We start from the raw sequence: 17,586 nt of genomic DNA on the forward strand, positions 1-17,586 counted from the left end.
CACGCTTGCATTTTTAGGTTCTGAAAAAGGAATTGAGAAGGAAGGGAGGCCTAAAGCCAGAGAGCCCCTCTAAGATGACAGCAAGCGAGGCATGGTGGGTGGGAGGGTGGTGATGAAATGTAGAAAGGTTAGACTGGCTCCTTGCCAGTGAGATCTCAGTGTAGGTGACATGTCCCAGGGAGAGGCTTTCCCTGTGCGTCCCGTTGAAATTAGCTGTCTGTTCTCCCTTCCCCCTTCTAGAGCTGGTGCTCTGGCACCATTCCCTGCTCTTTTGTTGTTCACGGTCTCTCTCCCCCGTGAGGACTAAGCCCCAGGAGACCAGGGGCCTCGTCTGTCTAGGTCCAGCCATGTGTACCGTCAGCACCACGTATGGGCCCTGGCAGACGGTAGGCTCTTAGTAAATACTTCCCGAATCAATGAGCACACAGACGTGAAATGACTCCAAGGAGCTTTTTGGAAATCGTAATATCTTCATGACTTCCAAAGGAAATGCCGCTGATTCAGTTAACATGCAAAATATACTAATTTGTTAAAGAGAAGAAAACAGTCTCAGAATTGTGGGGTAGTTTTGTCCCTGCCACTGATGACTCGTGGCCGTCGGGCCAGTCGTGTGCCCTCTCTAGGCCTCCATTTTCTCAGTGGATACATGCAGGGGCTATAGGCTGGGTCTTCAGAGGGCTCTGTCCTCAGATCCAGCTCAGGCCAAAAGGATGCTATCCCCGGGGGTGGGGGGGCTGGGTGGTTGACACCCATAGGGCTTCCATGCCCACCAGTGGCCATTCCAGTTCTGCAAAAGCATTCCTGGTTGCAGTCCTTTTGGCTATGAGGGGTAGAGACCTGAGGCCCACAGAATTTAGGATTAGCAGAACCAATGGGAAGGTCCATAGGAAGGCTAATAATTTTGGTGCAAGTGATCTAGCGCCCTTTCCAAGAACATAAAAGATCGCCTCTCTCTTCCTTCCCTCCCGCTTCCTCCCACCCCCTTGCCTCACACCTCGCTTAAGCCCACATCATGCTGCCTTTGAAATGTTAGCATCGATTTTTTTTTTTTTTCCCCTCGTTGACTAACTCATTTCAAGATTTCATTTCTGGCACTGCCTTTCCTACCAGATAGCCAGAGCTTCCAAGCTCCAAGTTTTATAATTAAAATTCTGTCACATCCCCCGAAACGGTGCAAATTGTGCCATTACGCCTGGCATAAAAGATTTGAAAGCACTTCACCTAGTAATTTAAATATAATACTTCTGGTAGCTTTCAATTTCTGGTATTTTTAATTCTAATTAAAAACCTATCATTGAGCATTACTATCCTCCGTACAGCGTTGCTGGTGTGCCTCCGCGCTCCACTTTGGCCGGCTAGTTTTAAACAAACAGCTTGGCTGCATGGCTGCTGCGGCCCACGTGGTCTTTCCTGGCCTTTGGGAATCACCAGGTCCCAGGCATAATTAGTATAAATCACAATCCTCTAGACTATGACAGGAAAATGGTATGTTTGAAGAGCAGCTTATTAAAATGACCTACTTAATTTAAGAAAAATATTGTATCCACTTGCACAATAACCTGGATGCTTTCCCTGACAGATTTTATAATATTTCTTCCCTCTCCTTTTTTTTCCCCCCTTCCCTCTTTGTTTTTATAAGAAAAGGAAAGGGAATGGAAAGGCCCGTTCTACTTCATCCAAGGTGCAGACCCACAGTTTGGACTAATGAAGGCGTGGTCCACTGGGGACAGTGACAGTGGTGGTGACGAGTGGGGGCAGGAGATCCGTCTCACTGAGCAAGCTGTTGAGGCCATCAACAAGTTGAAGCCCAAACCCAAGTTCTTTGTTCTCTGTGGGGACCTCATCCATGCCATGCCAGGTAAGACTCATGCTGTTGATGTCACCTTCTCTCCTTCCAGTCATGACTGCATTTGGGCGGGGGGGGGCCAAAAACATTTCTCTTAAGAGATGTCTTTGTTCAGTAATGGCCCATTCCTTCTCTCCGTGGCCGCTGGAGTATCCTTGGACATCAGAAAATGCACCCTCATTTTTACATTTAGACTTTGGCGAGATTAATCACAGTAATTAGGCGCAGCTACAGTTCTGATGATATGAACTTATTCTGAAAAGTGGAACCGACTCCCACAAGTCACCTTTATTTCCAGGGAACAAACTTCAACTTCTTTCAGATACCATATCCACAAGTGTAATGTTCTCTTATTTCCTCTCATCTTATACTTCAGTATTACCTGTATTTGTGCTTTTTCACTTGCAAGTCACAGAAATCTAACTTAAACTGAATTATTATTATTATTATTATTATTATTTTAAAATTAAAGGTACATGTTCCTTTATGGGACTGTAAAATCCAGGGGCAAATGTGGGCTTCAGGTATGGCTGGATCCAGAGGCTCAGAGGTTGTTAACAGGACTTGGTCTCTCTTGCTCAGCCCAGCTTTTCTCTGGGTTGAATTCCTTCTTACACAGGCTCTCTCTAGATGGTGGTTCCTGGGAGCTCCAGGTTTACATCCCTCTCACAGAAACCACAACAGAAAGAAAGTACCTTATTCTTGGTGGTCCATTCAAAGTCCCAGACTGACAGTTATGTGGCACATGTGTCCCCTTAAAGCCAGGATGTGGGTGGGGTCTATAGCAGTGTGGTCTAAAGAGCAGGATGATTTCCCACAAGGGACATAGAATGTAAAGATAACAGATTCCTTCTAGAACTCTCTTGCATTTTTGTTTCCTCCTCTGATACATTCTCCCCCAGGCAAGAGTAACGCCCAGTGACCACGTATACACAGGTAGAACTGTGCCAGCCCATCAGAAAGGTAGAGTAGACCAGTAGACCCCCATGGCCACACTTAGTGGACCAGTGGTCTCTTCCTTTGGAGCAGTAGTGGGCCTGAAGACCATTGCCGAAAACACCACGGTGGCCATGCATGTTTTCTTTGGCTAACGCTGTCCTGTATGCCTGCGCTCTGAGTCCTGTGATTTCCAGTGCCTTTAGAAGCTGAGGCACTCTATGGTAAGCTGGGGTGCATTCATTCTTCCCCATGACTTCACTTGTCTGGCAGCCTACCTCTCCAGAAGAATCCCAAAATGAAGATGTGAGAGTGGGAAAGGGGCTGCCCAGAATCACAGTCCCCAAGGTCCTGACTGTAACGAGCAAGAGGAACCCTCAGACCTGTTCTCATTCTCTGTTTATACATATTTAATGCAAAGTCCTGAATGTGGACGTGCCCATGTCATTCATTGAGTACCACTGGAGAGAACCCATGGTGGTCATCCCTGGAGACCTTCTCCTGCTCTTGGGCTTGTGCCAAAGTGGCAAGGTGGGGAAGAAGGAAAATAAGGCAGTGGACAGAGACCTCCACACCTGCCACTGATGTGCTGGGTGAACTTGGACATACCCCTTCCCTTCTCAGAGCCTTCATTTCTGAGCCAGGAGCCCACTGATGCAGTAAGCATTCAAAACCTTGATCACAGTGAAGAAGGGTCAGACAGCCCTGTCTCTCTGTGCAGGTGGTGCACGTCTCAGCAGCTTAGTACAGAAGCACATGTCACAGCGTGGTGCTGAGTTTTGTTTTGTAGCGAGGTAAAATCTTAGCTGCCTATGAACTGGGCCATCCTTGGTGACCCTCAGCCGAGGGTTTCCTGGTGCTGGTATTGCACACTGCTAAAGGGAGCACAGAATGCCCCAGTTTCTAAAGGAGTTAGAAACCATAGGAGGACTCGGAGTCTTGGTTTACCTGGTAAAGCCAAGGTAATCTGCTAGTTGACCAGGTTAATGCTGCTTCCAAATGGTCTGATCTGCTGTTAGCTAGGTTCTTTTGGATCTTTTGGCCCAATACGCACTGTAGCATCAGCTAGATCTCTCACTCTGGACCGTCCAGTGAGCAAACTTCTGCTTTTATTGGACACTTGAAGGCCAGATTCCAGTTTCATGATTTTTATGTCCAGTGGCTTCTTTTCTTTGAAAACAGAAAGATAGGGGCACCTGGGTGGCTCAGTTGGTTTAATGTCTGCCTTCAGCACAGGTCATGTTCCCAGGGTCCTGGAATCAAGCCTCTCCTTGGGCTCCCTGCTCAGCAGGGAGCCTGCTTGTCCCTCTTCCGCTCTGCCTGCTTGTGCACTCTCTCCCTCTGTCAAATAAATAGATAAAAATCTAAAAAAAAAAAAAAAGGCAGAAATGTTATAGGACTCACTAAAATTATATAACATGTTTTTGTAGCTGTTTACCGACTCATTCTGAATTATGTTAATGTATTCAGTCATATTTCAAAAGAAGATTTAAAATGAAAGCTTTCTATGCAGTTTCATTGCTTCTTGAATAAAAGATAGTGAGCATAGTAAATGAAAAGATACGGTTTTTATGATCAGCTTTTTCCACTGGTCAGAAGACCTTGTAAATGTGAACCGGCAGTCTTTTGAACACATAATTTTATATTCAGTGTGACCCGAGCAGAATTCACATCTGTTCTGAAGAGTTGGACTGTTTGGTGGGGTTGTAACTGAGCCAGTGGAAGGACTGTAACTATTTTGAATATTGTGGTCTGAGATTAAACAGACTGTTTTAAAGCTAGTTACCATTTTTTAATATGCAATTAGTGGCTTCCTCCTCATTTAGCTCATAACGCAGGGGCAGACACTAGAAAAGTAATTATTTGCTTTGACTGCTTAGCACATTGTTAATTATCAGATGCATGTATTAATAGGCAAATAAAATCAGAAGCATACTTTTAATTCTACCATAAATAATATCCTGGGCCAAGTAGTTTTAAGTTCAAACTGGAGGAAAAAAAAAAACAACTTCATGAATAATGCTCTTTCTAATGGAAGTCATAATGGCACTTTTCCATTATACATATTTATCACAAAATTTGTTCATTTACAAATGCCTACCGTGTGCCCACTGAGTGCCAGTTAAAGCCCTAGGCGCTGTGGGTATGATGGTTGGAAATGAAAGGGCGGCCCATCCGTGGAGCTTAGAGTCTGGTAGGGAAGTGTGAAACCAGGGATGGCGAGGGGCCCTTCTGGTACCACTCCCTGCAGGGATGGTGCCAGAAATGCAGGACAAAGTCTAGTTAGTTTTGAAACAATGTGTTTTCATTCTGCAGTTGTCTTTTTGGTTACCTTTTTTTTTTTTTTCTTATTTTATAAAGCTTCTCTATGGGCTAAAACACATAAAGAGAAAATGGAGATTTGTGCAAATATCGAGCCCACCGATTTTCACTCCTTCACACTGAAGCCCAGGGTGACTGGTCGGTCGCTCTGAGGAGGCATTGACCCATTTCTGAGTCTTCAGCAGGTCACGTGAGAACTTGACAGATCAGAATGTGGTGATGCAGTCCAAGTACAAGAATTCCTTTTACACCATAGGATTTGGTTTGCTATTCATGTGCACGTCTGGCCTGTTGATGAAAAATTGCCACAAGCACACAAAACAAAGAGTGCAAAACCAATTCCTCCCTGGGTATAAAGGCTCCTTGAAGAGCTCTTTGTGTGTTGACTTCCGCTTGGGCAGAATCACGGTTACGTGATTTCGTTTCAGTTCGTGATTCAGCCTCTAGAAGTCCTCTGTTACGCTAACCGAGGCAAGCCCGCGTTAGCATTATTCCAGTGGATGCTGTATGAGTACCCCACGGCTGCTGTGACAAACGACTGTGAACCTCGTGGCTTAAAACAAACACAGATTTGTTCTCCTGCAGTCCTGGAGGTTAGAAGGCTAGAGTGGGTCTGTCCTTCTAGAAGTTCCAGCTTCTGGAGGCTGCCCATGTTCCTTGGGCCATGGCCTCTTCCTCCCATCCTTTTCTTTTTTTTTTTAAAGATTTTATTTATTTATTTATTTATTTATTTATTTGACAGAGAGGGAGACACAGCGTGAGAGGGAACACAAGCAGGGGGAACTAGAGAGGGAGAAGCAGGCTTCCCGCTGAGCAGGGAGCCCGGTGCAGGACTCCATCCCAGGATCCTGGGATCATGACTTGAGCCAAAGGCAGAGGCTTAATGACTGAGCCACCCAGGCACCCTCTTCTCCCATCTTCGAAGCCAACAGCGCAGCATCTTCTCTCTCCTCTGACCTTTGATTCATCTTCTCATATTCTATTAAACCTACCCTCCAGCTTCTCTCTTACAAACACCCTTGCGATTATTGGCCCATGCAGATAACCCAGGATAAACTCTCCATCTCAGTATCTATAATTTTATCACATCTGCACATTCCCCTTTTACTGTGTAAGATAACATGGTCACTGGTTTGGGGGTTGGGGTGAGGACATCTTTGGGGGGCATTTTCAGCCTGTCACAGATGGCATGGGGTGCGGTCAAAGGTGTGTGTCTGCCAGGACTGGTGCTCCTCTATGGGCTTCCAGCTCACCTACCCTGGAGAGTCCTTTGTTATTTCCCTTTTAACCGATGGTGTAAACTAGGTCAGAGCAGTTAAGTACTTTTCCCGGCTTGTAAGTGTTGGAGTCAGGATCTTAACATGGATCCTGCTGTTTTCACACTTCTCGTACACCTCACACCCTACTCTAAGGGTTGGCCCCAGAGCAACCGTCAAGGGCCTGTTGATCTGATGACACGGAATCAGCATTTTGATGAGATCCCCAGGTAAACTTATGGACGATCAAGTCTGAGAAGCTCTTGCTAGACAAGAATGTGCCAGGCCCTGTGTTTTTTGCATTAGGTGCACTTTTTGTATGTACACTAGTAGTTTGTGGACATTTCCTTCAACTGTTAATAACAATGGTGTTTAACAAGGAAACTATTACTACTTTAGACTTACCATGCTCAACTGTCAAAGGGAAATGTTTTTATGGCTTTTATTTTGCTTTTTTTTTTTTTTTTAAGATTTTATCTATTCATTTTAGGCAGTGGGGAGAGAGTTTGAGAGAGAGAGAGCACGAGCAGCTGGGAGAGGCAGAGGGAGAAGCAGAGTTTCCGTCAACCCGGGAGCCCGATGTGGGGCTCAGTCCCAGGACATGAAGGCCATGACCCAAGCCGGAGTTAGGCGCTTAACCATCTGAGCCACCCAGGTGCCCCTTATTTTGCTTTCCAAACAATAGTTTGAACAACGAGAGTGGAGTGACCTGTGCCACGCAGGGTCAAAACAGAACTTGTCCAGAATATTCAGGAAAACAATCACACATGCATGCTTTTATGTGGAATGGTCAAGAGAGGCAGGACAGGTTCCTTTGACTTGGGTCATGTCCATGTCCCTCCCTTATCTGCTATTCCAAAATCCAGAAAGCTCTGAAAGCTAAGAGTTTTTTCAAGTTTGAAAACTGACTCAGTTGGCAGCAGAGCTGACCTGAACAGACACGATTTATAATCTCCCTTTATTCCTACTTAGAATACTCATCTGTTTCGCTAGTGAGGTACTACTGTGTTCCAAAATGGGATGTCACCTGAGACCCAGCTCCCGGTGTCCTTTAACAGGTGCCCCATGCCCAGTACTGCTCCTTTCAAATTTGCAAACCTCCCAATTTCCAAGGAGGCCTGGCCCCTCGGATTTGGGATAAGAACATATGGATCTGCAGTACTGATACTTTAGGATTTATGGACGAAGAAGCCCTTTATCACTAGAAGCAGAAGGCTCTCTCCTCCTTCCTGTGTAACTTTCTCTCGAGATAACATGCGCACACCATTGCATAGGAACCACATTTTAGTTTCACCGTTAAAATGATCCCAGCCAGGGCGCCTGGGTGGCTCAGTGGGTTAAAGCCTCTGCTTTCGGCTCAGGTCATGATTCCAGGGTCCTGGGATCCAGCCACACATCAAGCTCTCTGCTCAGCAGGGAGCCTGCTTCCCCTCCTCTCTCTCTGCCTGCCTCTCTGCCTACTTGTGATCCCTGTCTGTCAAATAAATAAATAAAATTTAAAAAAAAATGACCCCAGCCATCTTGTATTTGAATTTTGGGCACCGTTGTTGTTGGGACCAAAGGGACTGAATATGACCGTGGACTTGAATTCAGAAATGACTCTGACAAATTGAAGGAGAGGATCTATGCACCACGACGATGTTTGCGGCAGGTAAGTGCGGCATCATCCACTAAGAAAAGTCTTAACTTGCAGCAGAAAAGGGCCGGGCGTCTGCAGATGGGGCTGGCAAGGTCTGGAAAGTAAAGGAATCAGCAGAGGGATTGGGGGATGCTAGGGGACCATAAAGTAGAATTACTAGTAAACGGGGATGGTGGCTTTTTGAAAATCATTTCATCTAGTTTGGTAGCACTTTCCCTTAAATGAGATGTTAATGGCTGGACCAGGGTCCACATAGGAGTTGCCATGACCAAATGACCATCGAGATGCCTTCCCCACTTGGAGATTTCTCATTCCAGGATGAAGGGATGGAACTGGGAAATGAAGCCGTATTGAGCAAAGTTGGAGGGTTTTGGTGCGCTGGGCTTCAGGCAAAGAATAAGCCATTTGTCCTCCCAGCGTTAATGGAATCCAGGAGGGCTGGTGTTCATTTTTCCCCAGCTGGGTAGGCACCAAACACAGGAACATAATTCTGGTACAAGACAGACTAGGATAAGCAAAGCCTCGGAGGCATTGAAAAACAAAGCCAGGATTAAGGCTCGGGCCAGGAAAACGCCTTATCTCATCCCTGCAAGCTCGACAAGTTCACCTTCCTTGGAGCTTAATTCAAGTTCCTGCCGGCAGTGGGGGCTGTGCTTGGATCCGTGCGTCTTTTTCATCCCTTGCGCGACGCCGTTGGGTAAGGTGTTCCCTGAGTGCAGGTCAGATGGGTCGCTCCCGTGTTTCCCATGATGCATAGCAAGTGGCCATGGGAGGCACCCGCACAAATTTCTGGATTCAGTGAACAACAGTCAGTTCAGTTCTTTACCAGCGCTCTACTGAGTAGCTTACTTTGTGCCAGACCATGTTCTGGGTGCTTGCTACCTCAGTGGGTAAAACAGACAAAAGTCCTTGCTTGACCTAGAAAAAAGAAGCAGGGACACATGGAAACGTGCCATTCTTTTTTGTGTATGTGTTTGTGTCATTCTGATCTTTTGTGGTAGTCAAACCTCGGGTGGGTAGGGATTGATTTTATTATTCTTATTAGATTTTTTATTTTCTTATTATTCTTACTAGATTTTCAAATTACATAATACGTCAATATGTTTCCTTTGCAAAGATTTAGAATCTACATCTAGAATAAACTGTGTGACCTTGCCCAAGTCTCCTCCCTTGGGGTCACTCCATATGTGAGCACCTGTGTCTTACGTAAATGTCATTCTGTGCACATTGTTCTGGGCCTTACTTTTTCCCCTTCCACGTACCTAGAAAATCCTTTAGTACAGGGAGGTTTCTGCCAGGCTTTTAATAAGTGCATTGCATTCCGTGGGTTAGATATCGTAATTGGTTAATCACAACCCCCTCCCCCCCAGCCAAAAGGAGGAGTAGTAATCTCCTCAGGTTGGAGCTAATGTAAACAGTGCTGTTACCAGATGTTCTTAGGTGCACCAGTCAGTTTTTCTCGAAATCAGATGCGTTGTCTGGGTTTGGGATCTGCTCCAGTCAGTTTGCTGTGTGGTTCCCCAGAGGACATCTCTCAGGGATCAACTTCCATATTACCTCTTTTGTGCCACCAGCGTCTCAGTCCCTGTCATACATGTGTAAGTGTCTGCATTGCCCACTGCACTGTAGCTACTCAGAAGGTATCCATTGAACAGAAACCCTCTTGTTCCTATCACAGTAGGGTTTGTTGTTGTTGGTTTTTTTTTTTTTTTTTTTAAAAAGCTCAGTTAACGTATGTTCATTTCCTCACCTGTGTGATTTGTTAGCCTTGAGTTTTTAGTTTTAAGTGCTTACTCCAGGCTTCAAGAAATGCCAAGATTTGAAGACGCTTTACCATACACAGCTTAACTATGAGTGTGGGAAGTGACGTGCTTGGGTGCCGGTATCACCAGGCCCTGGGGATGGGCGGGGGCTTCCAGCTGGCTGTCTGTGGCTGTGCGCGGGTCGGTGGTGACCCGTAGCAATCAGCCGGGCCCCACGGCTCCGAGATCCTTTACATCCATTAGAAGCCTATTAAGGCTTCCAGGCAATCAGCAACAATACCTTCCTTCTGCTGCGGCTGATTGAAAGTGGTTTGAACTAATTTACCTAATATTACTAATTTGGGAGCTTGGAGCATTACCTGAAAAGTTGTTTCTGATTAGGTGTGTGATCATCCCCGCCGTACACCCCCCCCCCCCGCCCAAGCCCCCCAGCACTTGCTGCGGCATGGTGTCTTGGCGGAGGGGCTGTGCTCGCTGCCGGCTGTGTCCGCTGATTGTCCCCACTCAAGGCGTCTTAACCTGTTCTGTGCCGTGTTGGCAATTGGCAGACCACCTCTGTCCGCCTCTCAATAATGTTTTTAAACACCTAAAATAAAAGACCTAGGATTTCAGAGGAAACCAAGCGTGTTGGAATACACTTATCAAAATATCTTTTCAATTATTTGATAGAGTAAAATACATACTTCTTTGTTGATGTGTTATACAACCCAGTGTCCCAACAGGGCTAATCACTACTGTAATTTCAAAGTGGTGCTGAGCTTAAACGGTTTCACGAGGGATCGCTCACAACCGTAACAGGATATGAAAAGTCCTTGTGGTTTCTGGTGGTGACACCGTCGTCACAAGAGGCTTAATAATACCTCTGTGATTTTCCGCTTAATAGTAGGAGGAAATACTCAGTGACAGAGGTGAGTGAAATTGTAGGGTTTCCCCATGTAGGCTCACAGGCTCACAGGCTCATGGGCCCCAGAGGAAGAGCCCTTTTCCGTGCACAGGTATGGATGCACTCTTGTTTGCCCTTCGGAGCTATCCCGTCGTAGTCGACATGTGGGTATTATCATTCACCAAAGAGTTTATACATTTAATTAGAGGCTAAAAGGCTGGTTAATTGTGGCTAGGAAAATGTGAATGTTTGATTATTTGGTGAAACGAAATGGCTGGAGCTGAATAACAAGAGCCAGCAAACAATTGCCTCTTTATTAAGGGGGAAAAATAAAAGAAACCAACCCTTCTGTAGTCTTTCTCCTTGGTTTCCAGTGTTTGGATCAAAAAGTAAAAATTGAGAGCCTTGTCATATTGGTTCATTTGTTCCAGAAGCGTTTGAGGAGACTTAAACAGAATCACACAATTTAAAAAAAAAAAAAAAATTAAAGTAAGAAATGACCAATCAGGACCAAAGAAAATCTAAGTTCATTGACGGAAGTAATGCCCCGAGGGAGGGGCAGAAACAAATAGGCAGGAGTCTGGGACCACTGTGGTGATAAGATGGTAGATTAGCCAGAGAAAAAAAGACAGTTGTCAGAGAAACAAAACCAAACCTATCTCTGAGAGGGGTACAGCTTTTTCTAGAATGTCTTGGATTTGAAAGAAAAATTTTTTGAGGATTTCTTTCTGGGGCGCTAAGTAATATCGTGTCCGACAGGGGTACGTCTGGACCCTAACCCTGGGAGTGAGGCCTGGGAAAAGGCTTTGTCCAGGCGGTGAGCCCCCTCAAACTGGGCGAGAGCCAGTGTGTTTGCCTGGGTGCCTTGGGGAGCAGAGTGGGGAGAAGGTCTAGTAGCTTTCATCAGATCCTTCAGAGGGCTCCGTGACTCAGGGGTAAGGAACCTAGGACTTGGCGTGCTCCTGCCTTCAGCTTCCACCTGAGGACACGTTCTCTCCTGATCCGCCGAGGTCATAGACGCCATTAGGCCAAGAACCTGTGGCGGTCTGCTCTGGGGCCCTCTTCTGCCCTCTGCCTCATGCTGGGGGCTTTCTGGGATGGTGGAGGGATGCTGCAGAAACGGGCAGAATTCCCTGGCAGACTGGTATCGTAGAGGCCAAACCAGTGTCTTTCTAGCTCGTGTTTTGCTGATTGGAATATTTATATCTTTCCTTTCATTGTTTTTTGCTCTAAACACTCATTTCTTGGAATTGGGACATTTCACCTCTCGGATGGGCCTATTTTCTGCCACTAAATGAAATACTAAAAAGGAGCATGATCCCAGAGGCGTTCAATTATCAGCTAATTGGTCAAGTGATTAGAACGTGAGATGCAGAAAAATAACGAGAGCCTGGAAACGTGGCGCGTTTAAGTGCCAGGCTGCTGAGGGGGCACCTGTTCTGTAACCCTCAGAATTTAGAAACTCACCTGCATGGTTGGAATTCTAGATTGTTGAACATTTATATTCAGCACTAGTTCCTGAATAGCTTATTGGAAAACCATGGTAAGTTCTTTTCAACACGTATTATTTGGGTTGTATAAAAAATTTACTATTCCTTCCTTCCTTTATGTGTTATTTGGGTGAAATACTGCTGCCATAATCCATAAATATTCTTGGGAAGAAATTTTGTATTGATCAGTAAGGTAGCAGCCTCAGAAATTTCACGTAGATAATATACCTTCCTTCATCTTTTTTTTTTCCTTTCCCAAAACACCGTAAGGCATATTCCATATTGTACCAAAGCTGCCAGTTACGTCAGACGTTTTATTAATTATATCCCAAGTTGGCTTATAGTACATATTCAGCAGTGAGTTGCAGTAAATGGAAGCAGCCAGTGTAATAAGCTGTAGCTGTTAGATGCAAAATTAAATGAATTTTGTCTAATAACATGTATAATTTAAAAAGCGGTAGAACCTGATTAAGCTTGATCTGTTGGCAATATAACGCTGGTTCACTACATGAGTAATGCCTAGGCTTGCAAAGTTTTAGATCAATGAATTTATGCACCTCAATTAATTAGCAAAAGATAATGGAAAGGATTCGAGATGGAAAGGATTATGTCTCTATAAATTCTCTGGCACTAGATGAAACTAAATGTTTTTAATTGAAGGAATAAATCATTTTCTTTTTCTTTTTTTTTTTAAGATTTTATTTATTTATTTGACAGACAGAGATCACAAGCAGGCAGAGAGGCAGGCAGAGAGAGAGAGAGGGAAGCAGGCTCCCTGCTGAGCAGAGAGCCTGATGCGGGGCTCGATCCCAGGACCCTGAGATCATGACCTGAGCCGAAGGCAGCTGCTTAACCCACTGAGCCACCCAGGCGCCCCGGAATAAATCATTTTCTTAAGCCCCACGCAAGGCAGCCTGTGCCACGGAGTCCCCAGTTCTGGGGCGTCCCAGAGCAGCGTCCACCTGCTCGCCTTGTCTGTTCCAGCCTTGACTGTCGGCTGTCGGAAGTCTGGTCCGACTGTAGTTCATTTACTCATCTGTCTGATCAGTCCCGGCAGCGAGCATGGAGGCCCCTGGTTGTGCACAGTTCCTTAGCAAGGAGCAGGCTCAGTGCCCGGCCTCGGGAGGCGTCCAGGCGGGTCGAGGAGAGAGGCTGCACTGGTGGTCTTAGGGAGGTTGTTCCGTCAGGGAACACGGCATGCAGCCCTGGTCTGGCGTGCTGGCTTACAGCGGCCTTCACGGAGCTGCAGTGGTCCCCGGTGACCCTCCGTGCACATGGTTTCACCAAGCAGATCCCATCCAGCAGGGTCAGAAGGTACACAGAAAAAGTCTGTCCTCCTGCCACCACAGATGGCCTTCTCCTCAGAGAACACGTCAGTAGTTTTCATGAAAATGAGAGAGCATCGTCAAGCTTATGTACGCTTTCACACATAGCATTTTGTAAAAAAGCAGAAGGGGAGCCACAAAGACACAGCGTTTATGTGTGTCATTTTTGTTGTCTTTCTTGGCAGCACATAGGAGCTCCTCCTATCCTGGTGTTTAATGCACGAGATACTAGAGTGCACACCCTTGGTCAACTGTCCCCAGCTGGGGGACATTATGTGGTGTCCCCCGTTCCGTCACGACCAGTACTTAGGGCCCGTGTGGGACCCCGCGCCTTGGTGCATGTGCGGTTAGGGATGTGGCTGTGAAGTCGGGCCGAAACGCAAGCCCCAGATCCCTCGTGCACCTGGGTTTTTTAAATGAGAGCTTTTTTTTTTTTTTTTTAAGATTTTATTTATTTATTTGACAGATCACAAGTAGGCAGAGAGGCGGGCAGAGAGAGAGGGAAGCAGACTCCCCGCAGAGCAGAGACCCCCGATGCGGGGCTCGATCCCAGGACCCTGAGATCATGACCTGAGCCGAAGGCAGAGGCTTTAACCCACTGAGCCACCCAGGCGCCCCAAAATGAGAGCTTTTTGTTGAGATGAAATCCGTATACATTCCTTCCGTGTAACTGTATTCAATCCGAGTCGTTCCATATGACTGAGCCACTAGAAGTGGACAGATCGGTGGTTTCATGACCTTCACAGAGCTGTGCAGCCATTACCACTGTCTATCTCAGAGCGTTTTTGTCACCCCCCAGAGAAGCTTTGTACCCAATAGCAGTCATTTCCTGATTCCCTCCAACCCCTCCTCGCCCCCAGCCCTGCACAGCCACCAGTGCACCTTGTGTCTCTGTGGGTTTGCATGTTCTGGACCTTTCCTCTGAATGGTGGCTGTCACTGAGCATCGTGCTTCCAAGGTTCCCTCACATCATAGCAGGTGTCCGTGCCACGTTCCTTTTCACGGCCGAGTAATATTCCACGGCGTGTCTCTACCACATTTTATTGATCTGCTTTTTGTTGTTCATCTGTGAGGTAAATTCCTAGAAGTAGATTGTTGAACCAAATGGTGATACTCAGAAGGAAATTGGGCCTTTGTCCTAATAATATGATACAAACTAGTCCATTTTGGTATTTTTTATCCTGTTACTGAATAGTAACCCTAGCGGCCCAAAAGATCAAATTTACTGTCGTCTGTGTCTGAGCCTCACCCTGCCTCCCAGAAAAGTAAAAATAAAAGAGAGGGTGTTTGTAATGTGGAAATGAAAGTCCAGGGCACTCCGTGCAAGGGAGAGCGTGGAGAGTGGCCCAACTCTATGCCTCAGGCCAGCCCTAGTTTGCCATCTGAAATGGATGAGAATCAGTCTCTTTATTATAAGACTAATTCTTCTCCACAGTTTTCTTTAAGGAAATTTTTGTCTCGACACAAAACCCAAACTTTTAGAAACTAAATAGCAAGTTCACTAAGTTGAGTTGAGTTGCTGTTGTCTGTAGCTTTCTTTTCTTGTCTTTTTTTTCTTCTAAAGTAATCAATTCAAAAGTGGTCTGTCCTGACTCATTCCATATCATTAGGTCAACTGAAGTGGCCACAGAATTTGGGAAGAGCTTGTTACCGGAAACAATTGTACTCACAGGAGTGGGGAGCCACCACGGTGACTCTGTTATTATGAGATCATGGTGGTGGTCTCCCTTCTTCCCGATGACTAAACGGTCAGGTCTGACAGCCTTCCCAGCACTGTGCAGCTGGTATGGGATACTGTGCCAACCCCCATTCTCAAACTCAGAGGGCAGGCTCCTTTCTCTGGACCCTCACTGGGCACCGACGTCCTAGAGTCAGCCCTTCTATCTGCCATCCTCCGGTGGGCCAAGGCTGCATAAAGACTCGGGGAAAAGGGTGAAGGCAGGTGGGAGACAGGTGTTCTTGACTTTGAATTTGGTAACAGCTCAGTTTTGGATCTAAACCTACAAAATACCGAACGATCTGTCTCTGTGTCCACAGAAGGGCGAGGCCATGCGGGTGTGTGCAGGCAGAAACAGGTGTGGTCTAGTTGCAATTTAGGCCATCCCGCCAGCCAGCCCCGGGCCACATTAACATTATCAGCTTTAGGTTAATAGGATGATATTGTCATGGGAATTGCTTTTCTTTGTTTAATAGACCAGAGCAGCGGTACTCAAAGATGTCACATTTTAAAATTTCACTTATCAGTAAATTAAAAATGGTCTCCAGAGTCTATAACCCAGGGACCTCCAGACCCTTGGCACAAGTTATGGGAGATGTGCAGCAATTCCGAACAGAAGACAGCTTCCTTATTATTCCCAGTGACGGGGCCAGCTGACAGCCCGCCCCGGGACCATTGAGCCCCCAGCAGCAGAAAAAAAAAAAAACGACCACATCATTAGAGCAGCCCCTAGACTCACCAAAGATGAATGCGACTGTCTTCTTCCAAATCTTAGCATCACCGTGTTAAACTCTCTTCTGAGACAGGTAAAGGTTCTTCTGCCTGTGAAGGGCAAACGTAACAATCGGTTACTTAGAAAAGACAGAACCAGATGTTTTCAGGGGTTGCTTTTGCTTGGCCTCCCAGTGCACGGGAGGGAGGCAGAAACCACCTGCTGTGACTGAAGCCGGAGGCCCAGAAGCTCTAATGCTCTTTCTAGCTTCCCTTGCAGCAAGGACTCGGGCATGTGACCCGGTGTCAGGCACTCAGTCTCACCTGAAGTGGATTTTTGAATCTTCAGCTGTAGACACAGAAGACCCAGGGTCTATCCTGGTGCGGGATTGGCAGCTACACCCACTTTCCAGGGGCAGTGCTGGGCAAGGTCCTCATGTTAGTAGCATCCAGCGTGACCGTTGGCAATGCCACCAGGCAGGCGGGGACCGGGTGCACCTAGTGTTTGTCCCTGGAAGCATTTTTGCATGTGATTTGAGCTGCTTCAACCCTCTTAGCCTTGAAACCTGGTTCTCCAGCTTTCTTTTATTCGGAGCTACCTGGTACCCTTTAGTAAATTGCCTCTTTGCTTAAAGGAGCCAGAATCACTTGTTTGTGACAAAGAGCCTGACCGGTGGAAGCTTGCACATCACCCCGTTTCTGTGCTTCCCAGTTACTCACTGGCCCCCAGGCCAGATTTCGCTCTGTGCTTCTGCCTGCATGTCTGCCTGGTTGGTGCCCTCACACCTCACTTTCACCACGGGAAAACCGAACTTGCTCTCCTTAGGGCTTCCTTTCCATTTGGTGGTATCTCATTGTTCCTTCAGTCATAAGGATGCCAAATTTTTGGATTCATTCTCGAGCCATCTTTCCTCCCCACCCAGCCCCCCACCCAGTGCAGCGCATTCTCCCTAAAGCCTTGCCTGACCTCTGTTGTATCCGCCCCAGGTGCCTATTCCAGGACTTCCGCAGCTCCCTGGTGGAATTCTCTACCAACAGTCTGACGGAGGGGTCAGCTTGCCCCTTCCGTGGGCCGCCCGGTCCACCACTGCCGGGTCACGTGCTCAGCCCGTCACCCGCGCGGTGTACCTGTTACGAATGGCCTCCATCGTGCACTGCTCCGAGCAGCCCGTCCTGCAGTGTGACTTTGCTGCTCTCCCCCTTGGGAGACGGAGTGTGTTTCTTGTGTTCCTTCACCTCTGCTGGCAGAGGGCGGTCTAATGGCACAGGCCACAGCAGCCATCCTCCCAGCCTGGGTCCCAGCCCCCGCTGCCTCATGTCGTGGCCCCGTGACCTTGGGCCTCCTCTGGAAAATGAAGCTGATAATGGTACCTGCTTCCAGGGACTTGCTGTGGGGAAGGGGCAAGGTAAAGAGCCTGGAAGGGCTGGCACGAAGCACACATTGGGCACGTGTGGCTGAGCCTCCTCCTCCCGTCTTGTTGCTGGTCTCGTTGTCCTTGCCCTTCATCGTCGTCGGCACGTCGGACCGTACAGCTCTAGTTCTGCTCCCGTTCTGGTCTTCTTGAGGACTTCTCCGGAAGTACCAGTTTCTAGTGGTTCCTTCTAACTAAACCTGGTGCTCTGCCTGTTTCACAAATGCGGTGTCGAGCCCAGCCTGTCACCGGCTGCGCTCGTCCGACCCACTGGTCTAGTTAAGAC

At 47.0% G+C, this 17,586-nt stretch overlaps 1 protein-coding gene across 3 annotated transcripts in view; it reads left to right on the top strand.

Annotated features, from left to right (window-relative positions):
* CPPED1 (calcineurin like phosphoesterase domain containing 1) overlaps positions 1-17,586 on the top strand; it is a 100,434-nt gene that overhangs the window by 16,866 nt on the left and 65,982 nt on the right. The window contains exon 2 of one of the 3 annotated variants that reach the window (XM_032836279.1): positions 1,640-1,858. The exons of 1 other annotated variant lie outside the window; for it this stretch is intronic. In XM_032836279.1, the coding sequence (XP_032692170.1) occupies positions 1,640-1,858 (219 nt within the window). The remainder of the gene's footprint in view (positions 1-1,639; positions 1,859-17,586) is intronic. One more of the 3 variants, XM_032836280.1, reaches the window with a different exon arrangement.

This window comes from Lontra canadensis, unplaced genomic scaffold (genome assembly GCF_010015895.1).
Source record: "Lontra canadensis isolate GAN:19392208 unplaced genomic scaffold, GSC_riverotter_1.0 scaffold91, whole genome shotgun sequence".
NCBI lineage: Eukaryota > Metazoa > Chordata > Mammalia > Carnivora > Mustelidae > Lontra > Lontra canadensis.